Genomic DNA, 27,563 nt, shown 5'->3' with positions numbered 1-27,563 from the left:
CCCGTAGGTGTGAATGTGTGAGTGCGTGTTTGTCTATATATGTAGCCCTGTGACAGACTGGTGACCTGTCTAGGGTGTCCCCTGCCTTCGCCCGAGTCAGCTGGGATAGACTCCAGCCCCCCATGACCCTAGTGAGGATTAAGCGGTGTATAGATAATGGATGGATGGATAAATAGGCTGCACAGTGGCGTAGTGGTTAGCACTTTCGCCTTGCAGCTAGAAGATCCCTGGTTCGCGTCCCGGCTTTCCCGGGATCTTTCTGCATGGAGTTTGCATGTTCTCCCTGTGCATGCGTGGGTTTTCTCCGGGTACTCCGGCTTCCTCCCACAGTCCAAAAATATGCTGAGGTTAATTGATCATTCTAAATTGCCCGTAGGTGTGAATGTGAGAGTGATTGTTTGTCTCTGTATGTAGCCCTGTGACAGACTGGTGACCTGTCTAGGGTGTCCCCTGCCTTCACCTGAGTCAGCTGGGATAGACTCCAGCCCCCCCCATGACCCTAGTGAGGATTAAGTGGTGTATAGATACTGGATGGGTGTTGTAAATATAAAATCATCATGATTTCTGTGTTTCTCAGGAGGACGAGGACGGAGAATCGACTCCGGCCAGAGCGGAGGAGTCTCCGTTCAAACAGAAGGTGGACATGAAAGCCAGATTCCAACAAATGGCCAAAGCCCGAGAGGAGGAGGAGAGGAGGAGGATCGAGGAGCAGAAGCTGCAGAGGATGCAGTTTGAGCAGCAGGAGATCGATGCAGCGCTGCAGAAAGTAAATCACTCACAAACATCCTGATCAGCTTAAAATACTGTGGAAAATCAACTTCTAAAAACAGTTTTTAATGAGAATTATTTGTGCAATTCACTGTTGTTTGACAGACTTTTACCTGTTTTGGTAAATTACAGATAAAAATGAGTAAAATCACAGAAAGAAAAGTATTAATTTAGAATAATATTTTTCATAATAATATAAATTATTCTGAAAAAAAAACAAACTAAAAAGCAAAGCAGCAGAAAACTAATTAAACTAAACAACATGCAGATAAAACAAAGAAAAAAGCAACAGAAATGTGTTGGGATTCACTTTAAATAAGGAACTACCATCAGCAATTAGACTATTTAATTCTAAAGTAAACAGATGAGAACCCAGACAATTGAGTTTCCCTTCGGGGATTAATAAAGTTATTGTATTGTATTGTATTGTAAACAATAATTTTTCCAACAATTAACCGATATTTTTACAAATTTTCTCAGATTTGCCAACTTATTCTAATAACTAGTAAAATCATAGAAAGTAAGTGTTTATTTCATAATTCTTTAAATGGTAACAACTGGAAAAAAAATTTACCAAAAAAAAGCAATGAATTGTTTTACAACATATGATCATAAAATGACACAATTATTGACTGTATTGAAATCCAATTGTTAAATATCAGATAACATCTAGTAAACTGCGCATAACAGAATAATAACTAGTTTTTTTGCAATGAATGACTGAAATCGAATCAAAAATCTGTATTTTTACAAATGTTAATTCATTATTTTGCAAAGCATAGACATAAAATTACATGATTTGTTTAAATGCATTTGAACATGCAAAAATATAATTATTTTACATGTTTTCTGTTATTTGAAAGAAAAATGGTAAATAGTTTTACTGTTATTTTGCAGGTTTTCTTAGTTTTTATAATTAGTAGAATCACAAAAAAATGTACATGTTGACAACAAAAATATAAATAATATCTAAATATATATAATAATATAAATTGTCAAATAAATTACAGGTATTATCTATTTAAATTCAGAAATACAGAAAATAAGTGTTAATTTACACATAAACATTATAAAAATAACAGATAAACAAAAAGCAGACAAAACTACAAATCAAAAATCTGCATTTATACAAATGTTAATTTATTAATTCTTTTACAATATATACAAAAATTATACAATTATAATTATTTCCTGTTATTTGAAAGAAGAATTGTGTATATGAAGATCTGAAGTTTTCACTGTTATTTTATAAAATAGATAAATTTTGTTAAATTACAATATTATTTATTATAAAGTAAGTAACAAAAAACTATCAAAAATTTGTATTTTCACAAATGTTCATTTATTATTTTACAATGTATGAACAAAAGAATCACACCATTTCTTTTTACTGTATTTAAATATGCAAAAGTTAAATTATTTTACGTTATATTTTCTGTTATTTAAAAGAAAAATTCTATATATTAAGGATTGAAAAATTGTAAAGAATTTTTTTTGTTGACAGGCAACAACCATGTATAATGTCTTTACTATATATACATATATATATATATATATATATATATATATATATATATATATATATATATAGAGAGAGAGAGAGAGAGAGAGAGAGAGAGAGAGAGTAGAAAATATATAGTATTTAAATCAGGTAAAAATGTATTATTCTATACATATTTGCTCTTACTTTAACACTTTTAACAGTTTCTGAACTTTACAGGATTCCACCGTTTTTAATGCATTTTTCACTCCTAGATTTTCACTTTTTTTTCTGTTCGTTGTTTTCTCACAGCGTAGTCAGAGTCGGTTAGATAGTGGCAGTGCTTGTGATAATTTGTCATCTGTTCCCAGAAGAAGGATGATGACGGCGAGGAGGAGGGCAGCATCATCAACGGCTCGGCGGCGTACGAAGACGAGGAGGACCATGCCCGGTCGGGGGCTCCATGGTTCAAAAAGCCCCTGAAGAACCAGTCGGTGGTGGATTCCGAGCCCGTCCGGTTCACCGTCAAGATCACCGGGGAACCGAAGCCAGAGGTGACCTGGTGGTTCGAGGGCGAGATGCTGCAGGACTGCGAGGACTATCAGTACATCGAGCGAGGAGAGACGTACTGCCTCTACCTGCCCGAGACCTTCCCCGAGGACGAAGGAGAATACATGTGCAAAGCCGTGAACAGCCGAGGCACGGCGGCCAGCACCTGCATCCTCACCATAGAAAGTAAGAGCACCCTGGTGTGACGCTTCCCTGCATGATCCCGGATCTTTACCGAGTGGATCGCATGCTCCTCTTCCTCCTCTTCCTCCTCATGCAGTCCTAGAAGAGCACAAACTGACCAATCGCTGTTCTGTTTCTGTCTTGCAGCTTATGACTACTGATGTCCCTCCATGTTCTGCGGAGTTCCCCTGTTGTCTCTCACTCCTTTTTGTAAAAGTTTGTCCCTCATGGTAATGGTCAAACACTTGGTGGGAAGAACATAGCAGTAAGCTTGGCATTCCTAAGGGAGGGAAACACAAAGACAAGACAACATGTTGTTTACGTATCGCTCAAGTGTAAAGCTGCTCCTCATTAGGATGAATCTGTGCCAAAAACAGAAACCATTCTTGTTCCAGAACCATCATCGCTGCAAGACCCGATAATATTTGTGAAACCAGCAGTTTTTGTACAGCATTGAACTGTACATGTCTCGCTTTATGGTCCAGAAATTTTATACTTGAGATACAAAAATGTGAAAGATGACCCTGTGTATTAATTAAACAAACTAAATATGGCAATTTTAGGTTCAGTTTGTGTCATTTCAGATAGTGTTTTTGCTGTACCATGTCAGGTTTTGTTATTTGGGACCCAAAACTAACTTCCATACAATATCTTTGTTGAATTTTGAGTTCTTTATTTTCTTCCTTAAAAAAAAAGCCTAAAAAGCCATTTTAGTGGTTCAATATCTCCAGAAATAAAGCTCCCACAGGCATGAAATTTGGTGAGGACACTGACAAAATAGTTTCTAGCAGATTTAAATGATTATAAGGATTCAGCAGAGGTCAAATTTCCAGTTATTGGCACTTGAAAATGGATGTTTCCATACCTTGTCAGTCTACACTTGCTGTCAAAAAAGACTGGGAAGCCATTTCAAGGGTTCAGTATTTTCAAAAATATAATTCATACAGTCATGAAATTTGGTAAGGAAACAGTTAAAATTGTTTTTAGCAGATTTAAATGATAAAATGGATCCAGCAGAGGTCAAATTTCTAATTATTGGTGCTTGAAAATGGATGTTTCTATACCTTGTTACTCAATTTTCTCACTCAAAAAAGCCTGAAAAGTCATTTTAAATGTTCAATATCTTTAGAAATAAAACTTCCAAAGACATGAATCTTGGTGAGGATACAGACAGAATAGTTCCGAGCAGATTTAAATGATTAAAAGGATCCAACAGAGGTCATATTTCCAGTAAAATGGATGCTTCCATACCTTGTTATTCTATTTTCTCGCTCATAAAAGGCAGGAAAGCCATTTTATCGGTTCAATATCTTCAAAAATATCACTCCTATAGTCACAAAAGTTGGTGAGGACACAGACAGAATAGTTTCTAGCAGATTTAAATGATTAAATGGATCTAACAGATATCAAATTTCCAATTATTGGTGCTTGAACTTATCAAAAAGTGCAACTTTTCATACTAGAGAGCCCAAGCCCTTTAAGTGTCTATGTGGTTGCGTCTCGACTTCCTACTTAAAATACAGTCTTTCTTTGACATTTCACCAACTTTTGAGGTATAACATCAAAAGAATTTGACATGCGGCAAGTATGACAAGACAAATTTCCAGATTTTTGCTATTTTGACAAAATGTTGATGTGGACTCATTGGTCAGAGACAGAAACTGGTGTCCATAGGGGTCTATATGTTGGTTTTACATGTGCAGAGTTACAAGCTGCTTTCATGTTGTCCTTATGTTGAACTTAAACAACAATATGAAGCTTATTTTGCCTTTTTGGATGTTCCAATACAGGTCTGAAAAGATATGAAATTCTCAAAATTCAGCCCAAATATTTAACAGAAGTTAGTTTTGGGTCCCGAACAACTAGTAAATACACTGAAAACTGGTGCAGCGACATATTTCCTGATTTCTGTCTGAAATGACCCATGAAAAAAATCATGTTGATCAGGTGTTCTCCTACTGATAAATATCATCAGCATGTAGTTTTCTATAATCAGGAATATTAATATATTGAGAAGTCGTCACTGAAGGGTCTGTTGATAATCTTGTTGAAATGGCAGCCGCACATTGCAGGAACAAATCGATCAGAACTCGTGTTTTCATCCTGGTATCTATTTGCAGTATATAAAAATATGAATGTTGATTTTTTTTTCATGCACCAAGGCCCCTTTTATTTTTGTTCCTTTGAGTTAAATGTCATTGATGTCATCATTCAGTTGTCCAGGACAACTGTTTTATGGGTTGATAATGAAAAAAAATGTAGGCTAGTTGGAATATTTGTCATATCTTATAAATAGAAAAAAAGTTTTAATAAAAAGAACAAAAGTGATGCTTGTGATGTGGTTTGTTGGAAAGCCTGTTGCCTGATCTGCGTTTAAGTGAGATTTTTAAGGTTTCAAGGGAGTAAAATAATATAATACCTGAAGATTCATTCACTGCATACAAATATCAATGTGGAATACAGGTACAGTTAACATTTTGGTTTTTAGGGTGACAGTTATTTAAAATAGCAGCAGAAGAGATACTGTAGTTTTGAGGGGAAGCAGGCAAAACACACAAAGTTTATTTATGCTATCAGTAATGAATATTCTGTTTATGTGTGATGATAATTTATCAAACTACAGCAAATTACGGAAAAATACGACGGGTCTTCATGAAGCAATATTTTGGTTTAATGATTAGAGATTGTGTAGTTCCTCCACATCTACAATAATGTCAAACAACAACAAAACAAACAACAAAAAACTTCATATAACAGAAAATAATATGTCCTTTTAAAATGTTTTTTTCTATTCTCATATAGTTTTTTTTTAATATTTGTTTTTCTGTCAGGGAGATTTCTCCACTTCACAGCAGGATATTTGCTAGCAGGAGGGACATAATTTATTTATTTATAAAAGTATTTCTATTCTATTCTATTACTATTGTATTGTGGATGTGGTTACTAGTACTACTACTACTACTACCAATAATAATAATAATAATAATAACTATATTTGTATAGCACCTAACGAAACAGAAGCAACAGTGGGGAAGTAAAGTTAAAAGATTTACGAAATAAATACAAAACAAGCCTCAAATGTGCCACATCAAATTAATGAAAAAGTACAAATAGATTAAAGTTTCTTTCCTCATACTTTGTACCATTTTAGCACAGTATGTGATGCAAATATGATATTTTACTTTTTACTCTTTGTCTCAGCATATAGTTTTACCTTATCCTGCTATTTTCAACAGCTGTTTCTGTCTAACTGCTCTATGTGCCTTTTTAAATTGAAAATTGAATTTAACTAAAATAGTGGGTAAAAGCATAAAAACAGGGTAATAAATAAATAACAAAGACATAGTGTAAAAGGAAGTATGGATTTCAGTAGTGAAACCAAACATGGTAACAGGGAGCCTAAAGGGAATAAAGCATTGTATTGCTCCATAAATTGCTGTACTTTGATAAATTATCATCACATATGGGCAGAATTTTTAATATTGAACAAATAAATAAACTATAGATGTTTTTCCTGTGGATATTTCCCCTCTAATATTGTACAATCTCTGGTAGATGTTCACCTTGATGGAATCAATGTACATTAGATAATTCCCTGTAAAATAAGAAACTGATATATGAGCATGTGATTCCTCCACTCTCATATTAAAATACAGTTTTTAACCAGCCCCTATAAACAACACAATGAAAGAATTCCTCATTTTAGTTGTTGTTTTGGTGCCACTTTCAGATTTCCAGTAGCCCCTAATAAAGGAGCTGCTGTCTCCATAGTAACGCTCATAGTAAACAACATCCATAATGCTTCACTGAAGAGACCCCATCAGATTTGGGCTCATTTTCCTGTTAAAATTCCTGGAATCAGTGAACTGAAGCCAGTTTCTCGGACTTCTGCGTACCCTCAACCGTAAACCGGAGCCCGGCTCTTCTTACGAGGTTCCCCGAGGTTAGCCGGAACAGCTAACCGGCCGGAGCAGCTAACCGGCCGAGCCCTCCTGTCGGTGGTCGCTGGGACCATGGCGGCTTCCTGTTGAGTCTCTGTTCGGTGGGTTTATTTACCGTCATGGCGGCTTCGGTTGAGGAGGTTTCTTCGTCTCTGGTCCGGGAATACCTGAGCCGAAAGGTGAGCAAGTCCGCGAAAAGGAGGAGGCTAACAGAAGGAGGCTAACAGTAGAAGGCTAACAGTAGGAGGCTAACAGTAGGAGGCTAACAGAAGGAGGCTAACAGAAGGAGGCAACAGGAGGCTAACAGAAGGAGGCTAACAGAAGGAGGCTAACAGAAGGAGGCTAACAGAAGGAGGCAACAGGAGGCTAACAGAAGGAGGCTAACAGAAGGAGGCTAACAGAAGGAAGCTAACAGTAGGAGGCTAACAGAAGGAGGCTAACAGAAGGAGGCTAACAGTAGGAGGCTAATAGAAGGAGGCTAATAGAAGGAGGCTAATAGAAGGAGGCTAACAGAAGGAGGCTAACAGTAGGAGGCTAACAGTAGGAGGCTAACAGTAGGAGGCTAACAGTAGGAGGCTAACCGAAGGAGGCTAACCGAAGGAGGCTAATGTTTATGCTAACAACTAACGCTGCCAGCTAACTAGCCGCTAGTTTGAATTCAACAGTTTAAAAAAAAATGAAAAATTTACGTGATTCTGAGCCCAAAAAGCTCAAAACTTCAACCTAAAGTTGGTTATCGATGATTAATTTGTGTCTCTTTAAGCTGCATGGACACTGTCTTTGTCCAAATTAAAGCTTTAGCAGTTGCAGTATGTGTAGAACTTGGTCCTAGCCTCTGTTTGCTAATTTGATGATAATTTTTTAAATTTGGTTTTTATCTGCCTAATTAGCTGCAGTGTTTGTATTGACTGTAGTCTGTATTTGAAAAGGCTCTTTCAGTATCAGCTCAGTATCAACTACATCAGTGTACAGAAATCTGTACAATATTCTTATTTTTAACATCAGTGTTTTATATTCTAATTTATGGATTGATCAATATTATTATTCAATGATAATTTCATTAATTTTGTGATATAATTTGGTAATACAATATGTGCAACCTTTACCCTGTATTGTCGACAGTATTTAAAAAGACTCGTAGAATATCACCTCTACATGTACAAGTCTGCAGTATTAATATTATTTCTTTGTTTTCAGCAGTAGTATTTTCTGTTCTGCACTGAAGAGGTCCAATATTAGTGTTTGCACCGATAGAGTAAGCTTGTGCAAAATGTTCATTTTCACATTCAGAGAAATCTGTGCAGTTTCTGAATTTCTACATGTGGAAACTCTACATATATCAGCCGTGCTTATCTCTCTGTATATTTTATTTTACTACTGAAGTCTCGACTTTTTTTCCCTCTATCCTCTTTGGTGCTGCAAATTAGTAAATCTATTGGAAACCATATATTATGGGATGCCTTAGACCACATCTGTCATAGCTAATATTTCTGCAAAACCCTCCAAAAAATGTAAATTGTCTTGTGAGTCGGAAACGGTCAGCTGGGGATTTTTTTATGGTGATAGCTATAAGAAGTGGTTCCCAATTTTGTTCCACTTTGAGCAGAAATCTCCACTTCAGCAGCACTTACCGTACATCCACCAGGCTTTCTAGGTTTATTCCTTATTGTATTCTGAAGGTTTTACTGAGGTTCATAGCCTGATTTGTAGGACCTTTTATTCGTAAAATGCGTGACTTTTTTCTGGCTGTTGATGGTATTTAATTATTTGTGGAGTGATAGAAAGAGACATCCAAAATCTCCTCTGTAGAAACCGTTGACTGGTATTTCAACAAAATGATGCAACTTATTTCAACCTGGCTATGTTTAGTTTTGAGATGTCTGATGCACTGAAAGCTTTCACAGTTCCAATCTGGGTCAAATTCCCAGTCCTGTCTGATCTGCTGATTTAATTAATTTCACATTTGTCAGGCAATTACACCTCTAAAATATCAAATCCATTAAGGTCGGCGGTGTACAATTAGCAAAGTTTTGCAACTGTCTTGTGCAGAAATCTAGTTTTGCTGCTTAAGTTTGCCATCATCACTTTCTGGAGAAGTTGCATTTAATTTAATTGCCACTAAGAAAATAAATAAATAATTATTTCAGATTTTGATCTATTTTGCATATGTGATTCTTTCTGAGTAGTTGGGGAAAAAAACAACATTTTGGTGTTTGTTATATTTTTCTGCTTTTGCAAATAATATCCCATTTGCATACTTCAACATGAATCGTCAGAAAATCTTCAGTACTAAAGAAATGTCTTAGCTTCAGTAATCCTCTGGGAAAGTTTTCTGTTGACACCTAGAAGAAGTCGTGTCCACTCTGTTTTAAATGCTTCTCAAAATTAATTTTTGCTCCAACTCGCAGCCAGAAATCTCCACTTCAGCAGCACCAAACTCCCCAGTTTTATTCCTCACTATATTCTGAAGGTTTTCAACAGAGGGATTCATTCATTTATCAGCCATAGCCTGATTTATTGAACTTTTTATTCCTAAAAAGATGAAGAAAATTTACTTTTTTTCTGACTTTTGGTAGTATTTTATGATTTACAGACAGACAAAAAAGAAATACCAAAATTCTGTCTGTAAAAACCTTTTAATCTAAAATTGAAAGTAAATTAAACACTAGTTTTGAACCTGGCTGTATCAGATGTTCTGGAAGCTGATGCACTGACAGATTTTGCAGTTGCATGTTTGTAAAACTTCCAATCACCAGAATAAAGTGAAAAACAGAGCATCTGTTGATGTTCATGCTCAGGGGCTGAAGAGGACCATGACCTGTATGGACGAGGAGCATCCACGCACCGAGGCCAGCATCAACAACCGGTCCCAGCTGAGACAGATACTCAACATAGAGGATCTCTACAGGAGGAATAAGGTGAGGCTTACAGCTGCAGTGAAGAACCACAACATAGAAAGTCTGTGATTGACTCTTCTGTCATTGCAGGTTCAGGATTCTCCCCTGAAAACATTGCTGGAGATGATTGTGAAGCATCACATGGAGAGACTTAAGAAGGACAGGATCAGGGAAAATGATTCTCTGCAGAGTTCTCAAACCATCAACTCCACCACTGATCGTCCTGAAGGAGCAAAATCAGAGACGAATGACATCAAAACAGAAGAAATCACTCCAGCTTTTATTATCAGCAAGCAGACCAAATTATGGTATGCCACTGAGGACTTTTTGATGCTTTATTTTGAGAAGTTTTTACTATTTTTACACTTAGTTTGAACCTGAAAGTATTTTTTTTCCTCATAGGTCTGAAAAAAAAGAAACACACCTTCTTCATCCTGCTTCTACGTCACCACTGCCTGAGAAAAACAGACAGTCCAACTATAAACCGGCAGATTTCTTGGTTTATGATTTAGAAGACCAAAAAGGCCAGATTTTGATGACTTCCCTTCAGGACGACGAGAGCTTCATCCCAAGAGAACCTGAAGAAACCCCTTCCATGACCGAGACTGACCAGAAGAGCAGAACTAATCGCATTAGACGAGACATGATGGCTGGACCGATTCCTCAGGTTCTGCACTTTTGATGCTTGAAAAGTTCATGATCCCACATTTGTCGTATTTTTATCCTTTTACTGATGTTTTTCCCTTTTAGGAATCAAACAGAAAACGGCAAAGTCGAAGGGCTGAAGCGTCCCAGCCGCTGCTCAGGAAAGAAAAGGAGGAAAACACGCAGTCTAAGGATGGACTTTTACCGACTGGCTTAGAGAGAATCTGCTCAGCTGATGGTGTTGGAGGGAAATTGGAGCTGGCAAATGCGCCAGAGAGTGAAAATTGCTTCAAAAGAATGGGACAGAACATATACAAAACAAGAAGGTAATTCAGTTTTCACACTTAATCAGTTATAACAGGGGAGTCAAACTAACTCTGGAGGGCTGTTTTTGGCCCGCGGGCCGCATGTTGGACCCCCCTGAGTTATAACATGATGCTAATTTCATTCCTTCCAGTGTTTTCCAGGGTTTTGTTCTGAAGGTTTAATTTGTTGTTTTCTTCCTCCTCAGAGTAGAAACGTGGCCAAACATGGCTGATCTAGATGTTGCTGAGATGGTGCTGGGTAAGTTCTGCAAAAAACTGGAAAAGGAACTTGATTCATCGTCTCAGTTTTTCCAAAAATTATCTGCTGATAAAATTCCAGATGACAGTGACAATGACGACGACCTCCGAGAACTCTCCAAGGTTTCCGTCCAAAGAGCCCCAGTAGGGAACGACTTCGCCGGCCAACCGATGGACGAACACACGGCGGCGGTGGGTGATCTACGGCGCCGCTTCTTCATCCATTCCTGCCAGGGATATTAATCTTGTGTCCTGGTTTTGTTTTCCTCCAGGAATTGAAAGCGGTTCTTCTTGGTTCCAGCCTGAATTATTTCAGCGCTGAGTGGAGGAACCAGGGCTTCACGTTCTCAGAAATACATGACCTCAGATATGGAATCGTGCAGAAGAAGGTACATTTATAAGCCCCCTAATGGTGAAAATCCATTTTTATTGCAATTTGTAAATGGTATAGCGCTTTACTGTGCCTGAAACGATACCCAAAGCGCTTTACATTATACATCACATTCACACACTGATGGCAGAAGCTGCCATGCTAGGCGTTAACCACGACCCATCAGGAGCAGTTAGGGGTTGGGTGTCTTGCTCAGGGAGACCTCGACATGAGCTTTCCAGGCCAGGATCGAACCGGCAACCCTCCGATTACAAGACGGCCACTCTATCCACTGAGCCATGCCGCCCCCTTTGTGGTCGTTTTAAACTTGGAGTTTTCAAATATAGGATGTAAAGAAGTTGACTTCAAGCTCCCTCACAACTAGTTATCCTCCCAGCTTTACAGGACTGTAAGTGTTTAACCAAAGTGCTGTTAAACACCAGTTAACGCAGGCAGAAAAACTACAACCAAATCAATAGAACAGCACATCTAGAACAGCCCTAAAACCAGAAGTTGTACAGTAAGGATCATTGGAATCATCTTTGGAGTATTTTGACCTGAAACCTTAAAGGAAAACTTTGGGAACATGTGAGAGACTTTGATTAATTTGCTAAGAAGGGCCATTTTAAGACAGAAAATGATTATTTTCTTGGAAAAATCTTCTAAAGTTCTGTTGAAAACTACAACTACGTCAATATTTATCAATAAAGTTTTTTGTTGAGTGCGATACTTTTTCTATAACCAACTCTGAGCAACAACATTATGGGATGCATCATAGTTCAAAGCAGAACAGCTCTAAAACCAGACTCTAGACACTGAGGATGAAATGAACCATCTTTGGAGTATTTTGAGCTGAAAGCTGAATTAAAAACACTTTGGGAAACGTGTGAGAATTCGTTGAAAAGCTGCAGTGTGGCATTAATTATTCCATCTTTCTTTGTATGATTTATGGAATTGTTTTCCTTCATAATCGAATATTTTTTCATTGTGTGTTTGTTTTTTAAGGGTGGTCCCTGTGGAGTCCTGGCTTCAATCCAAGCCTTTGTTCTGAAGAATCTGCTGTTTGAGAACCTAAAGAGCAGTAATACGTGCCTTCAGTACGTTAATTCACAACTTTGGCCCCTAATATTAATCTCTGTGCTTTTTCACAGCCGTTAAATCACTTCAAGCAGAGCTTTGTAGCGGCTGTTTGAGTGTTGACCTCTGGTTTTGGTATTAACTGTGTTGTTGCCCCAGACAACCTATTTTTCATTCAAATGCCACTTTGTTCTCAGGAGGTTAAGACCTTCCAACACCACCAGGAGAGAGTGTCTCGTTCTAGCGCTGGGGGAAGTCTTGTGGAGGGCCGGCGAGGAGAAACAAGCCACAGTAGCGGTGTAAGATCACATTTTTATCCATGTAACCATCTTAATCCAAACACAGCAGCCGGTTATTAATGTTTATGTGGGTCAAAGACGTTAGGAGTCGGCCGATGGAAATACTGAAGTACTTCTAATCACATCAGAATGAAATGGTTCCAATCCTGCAGCCAAAGTCACAAAGATCACTGCTATACACATTTTTGGAAATTGTCTGCTTCCGAGATAAAATTGTCTAAATCTTAGATACTTTGATGAGATGAACTGGAAAACAAATGATCAAACTGATGATTGACTGATGATTGAAGATATTTAATGACCAAGTTTTATTATGTATGTTCATAAATCTTTGAAAGAATACTATTTTTTTAAGTGTCCAAGTGCTGCCCTGGCAAGGATTAAACAAAAGAAATCACATGACGGACTAACTAACCGTATTAGGAAAAAATCAAACACCACTAAAACAGCAGCTGGTCTCTCTACACGTTATCAGGATCATCCTAAACCCGACTCTTAGTTCCAGATCCCTGACCAGATCAGTTACGTCGGACGTCCGTCTGTCTGTTAGCAACATCACTCTAAAACAGACTAACAGATTTGGATGGAATTTCCAGGGAAGGTCAAAAATGACACAAGGACCAAGTGATTAGATTTTGGCAGCGATACGACTTGACTTATAGTCTGGATCCACGGATTTGTTAAGGATTTCTGTATTATTGCCAGATAGTGGCACGCAGTATTTCCTCCAGGATTTTTTTCAGCAGTGGCGGCAGGCTCTCCGGGAGGCGTGGCAACATAAACAAATGACATTTCACTGCAGATTTTACTTTTAAATCCTGTTTATTGAATGGCAAGTTGAAAATAGGTTTTTAAAAACTGAATGTAAAAATTAATAATAAAATCAATAAAGCTATTTGAACAAGCTCATCTGAAAACAGTCAGCAGTTATTCATACATGGAGTGTAGCTATTAGCTTAATGCTATCAATAGTTTACTCACGTTAGCAACAGAGTTGGCACTGGGTCTAATTAACTGAAGCTACTGATATGCTACGTAGCGTTAGCTGGACGTCAATAGTCAGAGAATGTCTGTTTAACTTGTAGAATCTATCATGAGTTATCTTCAGCTAATAACTTTTCTCCGGTAAGTCGCTGCTCTAGTTTCCAAGACGTCCCTCCTCTGACTCTCTGACCTGCTGCCTGGATGCTGGACGTGACGTCACTTTAAGGCCGCGCTCTCGTGACATTAACGTCATATTAACCCGACGTATCAGAGAGTAGATACTGAGAGAGATAGTTATCTGTAGTTTACCTTAGTATTCATGAGAACCCGACACAGTGCAGGATTCTGCTGTGGAGGTGGAGACATGCGGTGGTGGAGGATTAGAGACAATAAAAAAAAAAAAAAAAAAGAAATTTGAAGGAGAGGCAGCTGGGATTTAGGAATGACGGCCCACCGCTGCTGAATGAATGTAGAGGAAACACTAGCGGCACGGCGTCACTGTAACCGTGACAACAAGTGAACACTACGTCAGCTGCCCGCTACATATTCAGGTCACGTGATCTGGTATCCATACATAACGTACACAGGCAGAACACACGCCTGGGCTCAGTAGAAGATCAGTTTTAATTTATTTAGTTTGTGGGCAAATCTGTATTAAACGGCCAGATTCTATGTTGCCGTGACTTTCTGAATACACAAACTGAGGACTGAGCGGCCTTGGAGGAGGACTGAGCGGCCTTGGAGGAGCACTGCGCTCTCTGAGTGCTTTTCTGGCTTCACCCTGTCATATGATCTGTGGTTCAGTAGAGGGGTACGGTGGCCTGAAGTCTGGTCAGCATGAGCTGTATCCTGGTCCTCATCCTCATCTGGTTCATCATCTGAGAAGGATTCTGGAGGACCAGGACCTGGTAGTTTTTCTCCATGAGCTCATGGAATATGTAGATACTGCGCAGTCCATTTTTTCTTTCTTGATTTTCCTTTTGCTACTGGGGGAACCATACAAACATAGCAGTCACTGCTGTAATCTGTTGGTTCTCTTCAAATCATTGGAACTGCAAAAGGCAGAGGTTTTCTTTGTGTGGAGCCACTGAACAGTTGCAGGTAAATCCGTCATTGCACCACAGTTTTACTCAAGTTGGACCTCCATCGCAGCTGTTGGGATATTTTTATTTGACTTTTTAAGTTTTTATTTTCAGTGTTTCAGAAGTCTTGGAATTGTTATTTGGACAGTTTTTGAGCTGCTGTCAGTTTAGATTTAGCCTGTTTTTGCATTATTTAGAATTTTGCATCACTTATAGTGTTGTCTAGTCTCTCCATCACTGTGAAGAACATCAGCAGAACAGAAATGTGTAAAAAAGGCCTTTATTGTGCTTTTGGTTTGACTTGCATTTGTTTTTACAACAGAAATTCAGGGAGAAATCACTTCACCCCAGCTGGACGCTGCAAATCTGAAGGAGTTCTTGAAAAGGTGAAGACACACTTCTAAAACACAACTGATCAAATAAATGTAATAGTCGACTAAATTCACCTTAATGCAGCAGAATAAAGAGTTTCTTTTATTCCTAGGACTGTTGGTGTGTTAGTTTCACAGTCAGAGCGACATAAACATTTGGTTCTCCTTGCTGATGTTTGTTTCTGTTCTAGATCGCATGTTTCACTGTGGAGAACATCAAAGATCTGCATTTACTCCTGGAGCAGCACATCCAGCAGGTTAGCAGAATTAGCTCTCACTTTTATTTCTAACCACATTTTACCATCTTTTTTATGTTGGTGTGTTTTAATTTCTCAGTTTTTTCCTACAGTTTGAAACCGGGATGTTGGGATGTCTGCTGCTGACTATTTCTGCTGTTCTCTCTCGATCCGTTGAGAAGTAAATGAAGCCTTTCTAACACTTTTCTGAACAAGATGTGCAGCATACAGAGCTTTCAGTGAGCTAGTAAAATAACTGTGTTGTGTTTTTTCTGTCCTCAGGGTGAGAGAGGACATGGATGTTCCCTCCACCAGCCTGATTGGAGCTCACGGCTACTGCACTCAGGTGGGACACAAACAGACGCTCGGTGCTTCTTACTCAGACTGAAGGGGTTAATAAAACAAGTTCCTCCAGCAAACTACATGTTATTATGACAATAAAGTCAACCCAAATACTTACAGGTTTGTTCAGTCTGCTGAACGTTTCCATGTGGTGTTTCTTATATGATGGAAGACATGAGTTTAATTAAGCTGTCGATGAAGCTGCAGTCTACAGATAAAAGTTTCAGAAACACAGATTCACACTTCTTACCAACCAGTCAGCTGTTCTGAATCAGTTTCTGGTTCCAACGTGTGCCTGAATCAACTTTATTGGCCAAGTTTGTCTCCAAACAAGGAATCTGACTCCTGTTAATCTTGTCTCTTATTGTACAGTAATCCGAAATAAAAACACAACAACTAAGTGCTAAAATAAGGTAAAAGCTGTGGAGGAAATACCCATAAATATCCATAAATAGCAGCATTTAAGGTGTGTGTGCAAAGTGGCAGGGCTATCGAAGTATGTGTGGTGCATTATTATTATTACTATTATTATTATTATTATTATTATTATTATTCCAGTATTACACTTTAACATTATGTAGCACAGTTTTAAAATGACAACGGTGTAATGCCTAAGAATTTTAAGTCAGAAGGGGATTTTTTTTTAATTTTAAAAAACTTGTCAATTTGTAAATGTGGTGCTTCTGAATCATTTTTCCATCATTTCTGACCCTCAGAACATCATCAGGACAGCAGAGTTCTGTTAAAAGCTGCAACCAGATCAGTTTTGTCATTATCTAAAGCAATGTGTGACTTTCTTCCATAACCAACTTTGAGCATCAGTATTATGGGATGTATCATAGGTTGAACAGTAAAACTGCATCAGTTTAATGTCATAGAGTCCCAGAAACAATCACTGGTTCCCTGGATGTGTTTCTGTTTTCTGATAATTCAGCAGATTTAAACTTTAAAAGGTCATTCTGGGTAAACTTTACGGCTCATATCAGCATGTGTGACAGGTGGTTGGTCAGAACTAGTTCTAGACAATGAAAGGAGCATTTTTACTACATTTGATACCAGAATCATCTAATAAACACGATTCACTCCGTGGTAAAATAATTTTATATTTTCATATTTTGGCAGTCCCTCTAAATGCAAATATGTGACTTTGAAAAGTGAGTTTTTGGGGTTAAATCAACATCATATGAACAAGTAGAGTATGTTAACAGAACAGAACCGTTTTCTGGAAGACTTCCTGGTGTTTCTATACTACTACTAATAATAATATTAATAATAAACTTCTGTTCTAACTACTGCTCTGTATTCTCCAGGAGTTGGTCAACCTGCTGCTGTGTGGCAGAGCGGTTTCTAACGTCTTCGACGACGACATGGAGCTGGACTCTGGCGACGGAAACGTGACGCTGCTGAAAGGAATCAAAGGCAGCCAAGACATCGGCCTGCTGTCGCTGTTTGAACATTACAACATCTGTAAGGTGAGCCGCACAGCAGGATGACAGAGATTAGCTGGAACCTTTTTTAAACCACATGAAGAAGAATGTGATGGAACTTAATGATAAACTGGACTTTTTTCTCCATTTTTATGATGAATCATTAACATTCACAGTAAATATGAATACATTGAAGTCGGTCCCAGGATCTTTTATTCCACTAAATACAGAAATATGGTAGCACAGAGTCATCAATTAAATACATAAATAAATAAAATTAAAACAAAGGTAGTTTATAGGGGATCCACAGAATCCTTTTCCTGTTTATTTTTATGGATTTTAATTAGGTTAATCTCTATAATTAATAATGTTATAGAATCTCAGCCTAAATATTTAAGTTTATTCTACATAATTAATAACTCTGTAGGATCTCAGCCTTAATTTGCATGATTGTCAGGTTTATTTAGTCATATTTTAATCCCTAATATGTTCATCTACTAAAATCACAGCATAAATAACAATATATTATCTTAATCCCTATATTTAAACTTGTTACATTACTTTTGTAATGCCAATCAGATTTTTTCCTTAAAAATGTATATCTAAAATAAAACAGAATTAAATATTTTTAGCTTATTTGCTCACTTTTTAAAATTAGTTTATATATATATATATATATATATATATATATATATATATATATATATAAATTAATTAATTAATTAAAAAAATTTAATTCTGCATTTGTTTTATTGTAATATTTATTTATTATTTTTTAAGGATGCTATACAAATAAAGGCATTATTATTATTATTGTCGTTATCTGCTTCTTTTAGCTTTGTAGTTTCTCACTGAAATTCCGGAGTCAAACCATGACCCTAGGGAGATTTCAGGGCTCAAGAAATGGACAGCGTTTTTCTAATTATATGGGCACTTCCAAGTAGAACAGTCTTCTGGAGTTCTGCAGTAGTTGGTTTTCCTGGTATTTCCAGGAGTCGCTTCTCCAGTCCTTTCTTGATAAGGCCCAATGCTCCAATTACGACTGGTATTGTTGTCACCTTCATTCCCCACATCCTTGTAACTTCAATTTCTAGATCTTTGTACTTTGACAATTTCTCAACTTCTTTGATGCTAATATTCCTTTCAGATGGGACTGTCATGTCAGTCATCAGGCATGTCTTCTGATCTTTGTTCTTAACAATAATATCAGGTCTGTTGGCCGTTATCTCCCTGTCTGTGTGTACCGGCATGTCCCAAAGCACTGTGACATTGTTGTTTTCAGTAACTGTTTGTGGTTCATGCTCATACCATTTGTCTGCTGCTTGTAGGTGGTATGGTTGTCACGATTTCAATTTTTTGAGCCACGATTATTGTGGAAGGAAATATTGCGATTATACGATTATTCACGATTATCGACATTATTTGTAAATGATGTATAATTACTATTATTTATGTTCAATATGTATTTATTGGTTCTAGTGAAGTGCCTCTTTGAGACTTTTATGTATTATGGAATGTTGCAATTTAATGTATGGTTGATAACATAGTGTTTACTTTGTAAATCAAACAAAACAAAAAGACATAAAAAGAATACATTTAAAGATTCTAAAAACACTTCATTTTAAGCTTTAAATATCCTCCACAATTTTAGACAATATAACTACAGAAAAAGGGATAAATGGGAGTCTTATTTATTTTTACTAAAACGTTTATATAAACAATTCACCACTAATTTTACAACAATTAATCAAAACACCCGGATCATTTCCCAGGGAAAACTCTAGAGTCTGACAGGAGGTCCAGGCAGACAGACAGCCTCCCTGTCCTGGAGGTTACTGTCTCCTCCACTACCACTGTCAGCGGGCAGCGGGGCTTCCCGGACCACACTCCCTGCTGAGGGGACCGGGCCGACAGCATCTTCGGAGGAGGGCACGGGCTTCCGGAGCCAAAACAACCGGCGGGTCGGGAGCTCTGGTTCCCTCCTGCGCTCCCTTTCCCCACCCGCCGCGGCCCGCCGCCTTTCCCTCGCCTGCGGACGCAGGAAAGCAGCCCGGCTGCGACGGGCGGGGAACGGGAGCGCAGGAGGTAACCGGAGCTGCCGACCCGCCGGTTGTTTTGGCTCCGGGAGGAAACTCGGGGCGCGGGGGGTCCTCGGGGCGGCCCGGCCGCCGGACCGCTGACTTCGGAACCGACAGTTACCGCGCGTGCGGCGGACAGTCCCATCTTGGCAACCTCATTGCGCACAGCGGCCACAATATTAGGGACACTTCGAGTAAAGAATCTGTCATAACTGATCATATAATTCTCTCTCTCTCTGTGTGTGAGTGTGTGTGTGTGTGTGTTTCCGGCCGGGCCGGAAACCCAGAAATTATTTTTTCTTTCTGTGCGACCCGGTACGGGCCGCAGACTGGTGGTTGGGGATCACTGCTGTAGTGTTGCCTACACACGTGCATTAGGCCTACGTCATTGCCCCCCCCTCCCCCTTATTTTTGAAACTTGTGGAAAAAGTTGTTAGAAGCGCTGCACTGGTTGGCACTAACGCGGTGTTTGCTGTACTTTTTTATTGGGAAATGATGATTTTACCTTGACTTGGACATACAGCGATGGATGATTGTCACGAAGATGCTGTATCATGTTGGTTGTATTCGCGCCTTTTGCTGCAACTTTGCGATGACAGGCTTTGCACGTGGGGTGCCCATCCACGAAAACCTCACCTTTAGCATCTTTTGGATACCCAAAGTGATCTCATACTGCTGATTTGAGTCGCTTTTTGGGAGGATGCAAGTCCGGAGGAGCACCCCCGTCAGCCATCCTCAATTTAGCGGTGAGTGAATTCAGTGATGCCGATTAGACAGGAGCGCGCGCACAGGACAAGGAGCCACTCTCTCCACTCTCCACTCAGCGCAGCTCACGCTTCTTGCGTCGCACCTCTCGCGAGGCTTTTCTACGGATAATCGTGGTTGTGAAAAATGTGACGAATATCTATTTATAATCGTGGTTATTGTAAAACCGGTTAACCTTGACAACCCTAGTAGGTGGTAGTGCTTACAAATCTTCCAGTGTATGTAGCTTGCTGCCTTGTCATGCCTTTGGATGTATTCCTTCTTTGCTAGCAATGGGCAGCCTGACACAATATGGTCAATGGTTTCCTCATACTTATTGCATATTCTACATTTGGGATCTGTTCCATCTTTAATGATTCTGTGGTGGTACGATCTTGTAGCCAAACTTTGGTCTTGTGCAGATATCAGCATTCCTTCTGTTTCAGCCTTAAGTCCCGAGCTTCTGAGCCATTGATGGGTTTGGTCTTGTTCTACATCTGGCTTCTTGACTCTGTTTGGGTATTGACCATGTATCGGTTTTTCTTCCCATTTCTCCATCATCTTCTTCAAGGCCTGGTTCTTTCCTTCTTGCTTGGTTCTCTTCGCAAACTTTGTGACTGATTCACAATCTTTCTTTATAACCTCTGGTAGTGCAAGCTCCTGCGCAAACTTTCTAGCTTCTTTTGTGATGGAGTAGAGTTTCTTACTTCTTTCATGTTGGTAAACCAGCTTTAATAATGCATCCTCAATTTTCTCCAGATAAGAATTCAGTCCAATAGTTGTTACTTTGTATGACATTTCAAGCTGAGTAAGTCCTCTTCCGCCAATCTTTCTTTGTAGGTACAATCTCTCAACATCAGCTTTCGGATGGTGCATTCGTTCCATTGTAAGCAGCTTTCTTGTCTTTGTATCTAATCTCTTTACTTCTGTGAGCTTCCAGTTAATGATGTTGAAACTGTATGTTACTACTGGAACAGCTAAAGTGTTGATGGCTTTGATCTTGTTTGCTGCATTTAGTTCACTCTTGATGACGAGCCTAACTCTTCGGTAGTAGTCTTTTCTAATCTTCTCTTTCATCTTTGCATGCTGGATTTCATCTCCCTCATTGACACCAAGATACTTGTATGCATTTTCTTGGTCGAGTTCCTTTATGATGGTATTTTTGTCAAGTTGTAAATCAGATGTTGCGGTCAATTTTCCTGCTTTGAAGGTAGCCTTGGCACATTTGTCCAGTCCAAACTGCATACGGATGTCATCACTAAATGTTTTCACAGTTTGTAGCAAAGCTTCTTGCTGACTATCATTTTTGGGAAATGTCTTGAGGTCATCCATGTAGAAGAGGTAGGTGATTTTCTTTCCCTGAATTTCGTATCCATGCCCAGTACTGTTCAGCATGGTACTGAGTGGTGCTAAACACAAGCAAAACAGTAGTGGGGATAGCGAATCTCCTTGGAAGATACCACTTCTAACATTAATTGGCCTGGTGTCGATTGAGCCTTCTTCGTATGTGAGCTTCATAGTAGTCTGCCAGAATCCCATACTTGTCTGCATGAATCTGATCACAATTGGTGATATTCTGTATATTTCCATAGCCTTGAGGATCCATGAGTGAGGCACACTGTCAAACGCTTTCCTGTAATCAACCCACGCTGTGCTGAGGTTCTTTTTCTTCTTCTTGCTGTCTTCCAGTACCATTTTGTTAATGAGTAGTTGATCTTTGCATCCATAACTGCCTCTTTTACATCCTTTTTGTTCTGGTGGTAGCATGTTGTTTTCCTCAAGGAATGTGTAAATTCTTTCTGTTATAATACTGGTAAGGATCTTATACGTTGTTGGAAGACAAGTGATTGGTCTGTAATTCTTGGGATTCTTGGTGTCATTGTTCTTCGGAATCAGGTATGTAAGGCCTTGTGTCAACCACTGAGGATTTTTCTCTGGCGTTTTGATGATCTCTGTATATTCTCTGGCAGTATCTTCATGCATGACCCCAAGATGTTTAATCCAAAAGTTTGGTACTCTATCCACTCCAGGTGACTTCCAGTTGCTTGCCTTTTTCAATGCCAAAGCTACTTCTGATTCCTTGATCTCTCCCCACTCTTGCTGTTGTTGGTCTTTCCATCTTTCCTCCTCTTTTTTTATCCATTCAGCTGTTTCATTGTGGTGCTTTTCATCTTCCCAGATTTTGCTCCAGAACTCTTCCATCTTATCGAGTGTTGGTGGTTCTTTCACTTGGACTTGGCTTTTCCCAAGTTCTCTGTAAAACTTCTTAGCATCTGTTGTGAAAAGCTTATTCTGTCTAAACTGTTTGCTTCTCTTCTCGTATCTCCTTATTCTCTGCCCTTTTGCTTGGATCTGTTGCTTTACCTTCTCTTTTGCCTCTGCGATGTCTTCTTTGTTCTTGATGTTGTATCTCTTCTTAATCTCTCTGTTTTTTCTTTGTTTGATCAATGTGCCATTTTCCATCTCTATTAGCATTGACAAATCACGTCTTTTCTTTTGGATTTCTTTTGCAATGTCTTCCTTCCACTTTGGCTGTTTTCTTTTTCTTGGTTTTTCCTTCTTTTGCTTGGTACCTTTCATTTCTGTGATGACTGTCGCTGCTGCATAACAGAGTTGATTTATCGGTTAGATCAACTTGTTCTGCACTACTTTCCTTGATGTCTTCAAGCGCTCTGTTGGCCAGCTGAATGAGACTTTTGGCCTTTCTATCATTGTTAATTTTAGGAAGCAAGACTCTGTCTTTCATGTCTAGGTGTTTGAGCTCATTCCATTTTCTAAGTATGTCATCTTTCATTTCTAGGCTTGCGTTGTTCTCTGGTTCTTTGTCTTTCCTGATGGTAATCATTTCTGTTTGTTGTGATTCATTTGCTTCCTCTTTGGCACTTCCATCGTTCTCCTGATGTGGCTTATCCAGATTGCTGCCTTCATCCTCTTTTAGAGTTTCTCTTACTTTTCTTTTAATGGCCTCAAGTTCTACATCCGCTAGCCTTTTCTTTCTGATGATGTCTCTTCTCACATTTGCTAACTTGTTGGGATCCATGTTTAGTCTTGTTGTGGGGTTTGCACTTCTCCAAATTTCATAAGTCTGTTTGGTGTTGCTTTCATTTGATGGTTTTAATTGAGCTGTGATGTACGCTTCCATGACTTGTTTATACTCCTCCCGTGTCCATTTACTTCTTTTGTCTTTATTTGTGATGGGTTGTACATCCTGGGAGGCTTGTTGAAGATTTTCTTCAGGTAGCTGGTCCTCAGGTGCTTGGGGGTGGGTGGAGTTTGTTCCAGTAGTACACTTTTCGATCCCAGCCTGGTTCCTCGCTGGGGGACGCGCTCCTTGTTGACCCACGTGACGAGCGATGCGGTATGGTTTTTTAGTATTGTCACTCATCATGATCAATGGTTGTCAGAGCCCCTTTAGCCACAGACATGACTGGCTTGTCATGCCCATGTTGTCCGTTCTGCACCACAGGGAGGTTAGGGGTTGAACTTTGCAGAACTTATTATTATTATTATTATTATTATTATTATTATTATTATTATTATTATTATTATTATTATTATTATTATTATTATTATCATCATCAATAATGGTAGTAGTAATAATAACAATAATAATAATAGTTGGTGTTGATATTATTATTATTAACAATGATAATAATAATATTATTATAGAATATAATAATAATAATAATAATAATAATAATAATAATAATAATAATAATAATAACCAAACAGGGCCTTTAAAAATATTTTATTGTGATAATAATAGTAATAATAATAATAATAATATCAACAACAATAATAATAATAATAACCAGACAGTTTTATCTTTTTTTGTCATGTCAGCATGAAAAAGTACAAAAGAACTGGTTTATAAATGAAGGCTGAACTATGTTTGGCTGCTTTGGCTTAAACGTCTCATTGTTGTTCATGATTCTGATCATAACTCCAGTAACTCCTGACAAAGTTTAATGAATTTTCTGATGTTTCCTGGTTTAATGAAGCTGTAAGACAGAAGAACAGCCTGATGTTTCCTGGCTTTAACCTGTGTCTCTCTCAGGTAGGAGCTCACCTGAAGACTCCCCGTTTTCCCGTCTGGCTTGTTTGCAGTGAGAGCCACTTCAGCGTCCTGTTTGGCCTGCAGAGGGAGCTGTTGACCAATGAGGACGGAGCTCTGGGCTTTGACCTGTACTACTATGATGGACTGGCCAATCAGCAGGAGGAGATCCGCCTCAGCGTCTGTACGTGTTGTTCCCATGTGTTTGTCCTTTATTGGTTTTATTACAACCTCCTGCTGGAGAACAGCCTCTGATGGTTGTTTCTGTGTGTTAATCCAGTCAGTAAACGCAGAGATTACCAACACATGTTTTATCTTATCGTTTACATTCTGGATTCTCTGGTTCTTTACTGTGTTCATGGTTAAAGTGCTCCCCATCTGTCTGCAGCTTATGGAGAAGCGAGGCCGAGCTGTGAGGATGATCTCATTCCTCCACTGGAGCTCTGCATTCGAACACGGTAATTATCCACACGTGACATGACAACAACCGTAAAATGTTCTAATACCACTAATGAAAGGCTCTTCAGATGCTTCGCAGACTCTCAAAAACAGCGTCAAGTTGTAAAATGTGTTTTTTTTGGTTTCCAGGTGGAAGGATGCGTCTGTTAGTTGGAACGACACTGAGCCGATCCTCTGACCATCAGCTGCTTTGGTCTTATTTTAATTTAGGACGTTAACCAGCAACAAGCAGTTTTATCGTACATAAAATAGTCGGCATTTTCCAAGTCAGACATCAGTGTTGGAAAGTTAAAAAACCTACATTTATGCGCCCCGATGGGTCTTAAAGGTCACATAAACACGTCCAAACCAGCCTTTAGCTGCTTATTGAGACATAAGAAGGAATCAGTTTTTGTCCATATATTAGATATGAAACGTGATATTATGGTCTCCATTTAGAATCAGAAAAATCTGAGAATCTGATTATTTATCTACATTAACCTTAGTATATTTAATAAAGTTTTACCTTCATACTCTGAATATTTTCAGTTACAGACTCTTGAAGTTTTAAATTCTGCACTTCATTTGTGTCTTATTTCAGGATTTTTGAAAACTCAAAACTTGAAATTTTCAAGGCTGAAAAAGACATTTAAACTCTGTTAAAACCTGAATCCACATTAATTTTACATCCACTCCTGGTGTCACAATCTAAACCCAAAGTCTGCGTTTGTTATCATCGTTTCAACAGGAAAACTGCAGCAGTTTAATGTCTGTGGCATAAAGTCAGAGACTGGTTAGCCTAATCCAAACCCTTTAAGTCAGAGACTGCACTAGAAAATACTCTAACCCAGAGTGAGTCGTGTTTATTAGATGATTCTGGTATCAAATGTAGTAAAAATGCTCCTTTCATTGTCTAGAACTAGTTCTGACCAACCACCTGTCACACATGCTGATATGAGCCGTAAAGTTTACCCAGAATGACCTTTTAAAGTTTAAATCTGCTGAATTATCAGAAAACAGAAACACATCCAGGGAACCAGTGATTGTTTCTGGGACTCTATGACATTAAACTGATGCAGTTTTACTGTTCAACCTATGATACATCCCATAATACTGATGCTCAAAGTTGGTAATTATTATTGTTTTATTTTGAATAATTCTGAACTGTTTTTAAGTGGTTGGGGGACTTTTGGGCCATTTTGTTCAACTTTTTTAACTCATCTAGGACAGGGTTTAAATCATTTTGGTGAATTTTCAAGTAATTTTGGACAAACTATGATTCAGTTTTGTCAACTTTTGTTGCATCTTGCAGAGGTTTCAGGTATTTTGAACAATTTTCTGACTGTCAGAAATTAAACTGCTGCCGTTTCAGTGTTGGAATTATGATACATCCCATAATAATGATGCTCAAAGATCATTATAGGAAGAGTCATGCTGAACAAAAAACTGATTTAATCTTTAGATTGTGACACCAGGAGTAAAACTGAATCCCCAGAGAAAACTTTAAAAAGTGCATTCTGGGTGAACTTTAAGGTTGTTTTGTGTCTCTCTGTGGTCATTTAGTGTTTCTTTATGGTCATTAATGTCTATTTATGGTCATTTAATGTTTCTTTATGGTCATTAATGTCTATTTGTGGTCATTAATGTCTGTTTGTGTTTGTTTTGTGTGTTTCTGACCAGTAGTACCACAGTGAATGCATAGTCCTGACAGTGAAGCACGGAGGTGGAAGTATGATGATATGAGGCTGGAGAAACTTTAAAAAGGTCATTCTGGGCATTATTTAAGGCTCATATCAGCATGTGTGATAAGTGGTTGGTCAGAACAAGTTCTAGACGATGAAGGGAGCATTTTTATTACATTTGATACCAGAATCATCTAATAAACACGATTCACTCTCTCAGTTACAGGTTTGATAATAAGATTCTATTTACTAGAGGAATTAAAACCATAATAATCATTTTTCTGTGGAGAATCAGATGCCAGAATTACAAAAAACTTTCAGTCAGACTTAGAGGATTAATGTGATTCATCCAAACTACTACATAAATCACATGAAAACAAATGTTGTTCCTCGATTTTTACATTCAGAAGTTCTATTAAAAAAGTGCTCCAATCAGACTGGTGAGCTCCCAGGACGCCCAGAATAAAATGGTTTCATTTTATTTGTACTCTAATAATCACAAGCCACAACTTTTTTTGCAGAATGTGAAATATTTTCATCACAGATGTTTTTGAATCACAGTAAAACCTGACACTGACACCAGTGGATTTCATTTTTTTTCCACATTTTAATCCCAGCTCAGCTTCTTAGTATGAAGGTAGAACTTCTAAAACCTTTCATTAAATATTTTAAAATTATTCTACATAAAAAAATCAACTGATTCTGAGGAAGTTGTTTTATCAGTATTTATTCATCAGTTATTTGAGCCAAATTCTGTTGCCTTCAAATGATATTTAAGAGAATATTTAGTCATTTTAAAGGTTTTTCAGTCAGGTAATATTTTCTGAAATGAAAACACATTAGAGATGGAACTTAAATCAGTGCAACATGCAGCTTTTTTACCACAGCAGCCTTTTCTATCTGCCTCTACTTCTAACTCATAGATATCACAGATTGTTTTCTAGATATCCTTTCTTATTATGAATAAAATAAATTTAAAACAAGAAAACTGCTAAAAAAAAATTGAAAATGTAAGATTTAAGTGTATTTTTAAATATTATCATACAGTGTCTTAACATACAGTATTTATATATCTGGCCAAAAATCAGACTGCTCTTACCTTTACATGTTTTAAATAATAAAAAAACTGTTGATTTATAGTTTCAGTCATAGCAGAGACATTATCAGGCCTGTAAAGACTTAAATTATAAATCTTAAGGAGATTGGACCAGATAAACACCAGAATTAGACCATATAAAGAGTCTGTTAGTGATCAGATTAAATTCTTATGATAGCCTTCATTAATTTTCACTTTTAAAAAAATGTCTCATGTGAACAGAAAATAAACTCATTAAAAATCTAAAACTGTCATCA

At 38.1% G+C, this 27,563-nt stretch overlaps 2 protein-coding genes and 1 long non-coding RNA gene across 7 annotated transcripts in view; 2 read left to right on the top strand and 1 right to left on the bottom strand.

Annotated features, from left to right (window-relative positions):
- Positions 1 to 5,308, top strand: part of nexn (nexilin (F actin binding protein)) — a 23,261-nt gene extending 17,953 nt beyond the window's left edge. Inside the window, exons 12-14 of one of the 3 annotated variants that reach the window (XM_055016166.1) lie at positions 578 to 766; positions 2,623 to 2,983; positions 3,128 to 5,308. In XM_055016166.1, the coding sequence (XP_054872141.1) occupies positions 578 to 766; positions 2,623 to 2,983; positions 3,128 to 3,141 (564 nt within the window). In that variant the 3' untranslated portion in view covers positions 3,142 to 5,308. Of the gene's footprint in view, positions 1 to 577; positions 767 to 2,619; positions 3,004 to 3,127 lie in introns of those variants that run through there. The other 2 variants (XM_055016164.1, XM_023270165.3) reach the window with 2 other exon arrangements.
- Positions 2,337 to 7,017, bottom strand: LOC129350250 (uncharacterized). Its single transcript, XR_008603601.1, has 2 exons — positions 6,877 to 7,017; positions 2,337 to 3,260 (listed from the first exon to the last, which is right to left on the bottom strand). It is a non-coding gene; the product is annotated as an uncharacterized LOC129350250 (long non-coding RNA).
- mindy4 (MINDY lysine 48 deubiquitinase 4) lies at positions 6,746 to 27,563 on the top strand. Of its 3 annotated transcripts, none has more exons than XM_023270170.3 (18): positions 6,746 to 7,100; positions 9,720 to 9,839; positions 9,909 to 10,126; positions 10,221 to 10,485; positions 10,569 to 10,789; positions 10,975 to 11,027; positions 11,109 to 11,218; positions 11,299 to 11,415; positions 12,402 to 12,493; positions 12,671 to 12,772; positions 15,161 to 15,224; positions 15,401 to 15,466; positions 15,559 to 15,626; positions 15,728 to 15,791; positions 17,098 to 17,259; positions 24,094 to 24,274; positions 24,479 to 24,548; positions 24,679 to 27,563. In XM_023270170.3, exons 1-18 carry the CDS (start codon positions 7,041 to 7,043, stop codon positions 24,725 to 24,727), a joined length of 2,082 nt encoding a protein of 693 aa, XP_023125938.2. In that variant the 5' UTR covers positions 6,746 to 7,040; the 3' UTR covers positions 24,728 to 27,563. The 3 variants fall into 3 exon arrangements, with proteins under 3 accessions (XP_023125938.2, XP_035804048.2, XP_054872151.1); XM_035948155.2 differs by lacking the exon at positions 6,746 to 7,100 and adding an exon at positions 7,249 to 7,335; XM_055016176.1 differs by lacking the exon at positions 6,746 to 7,100 and adding an exon at positions 7,390 to 8,176.

Source organism: Amphiprion ocellaris, chromosome 2, assembly GCF_022539595.1.
Source record: "Amphiprion ocellaris isolate individual 3 ecotype Okinawa chromosome 2, ASM2253959v1, whole genome shotgun sequence".
Lineage (NCBI taxonomy): Eukaryota > Metazoa > Chordata > Actinopteri > Pomacentridae > Amphiprion > Amphiprion ocellaris.
This window is presented reverse-complemented; position numbering and strand designations above follow the sequence as displayed.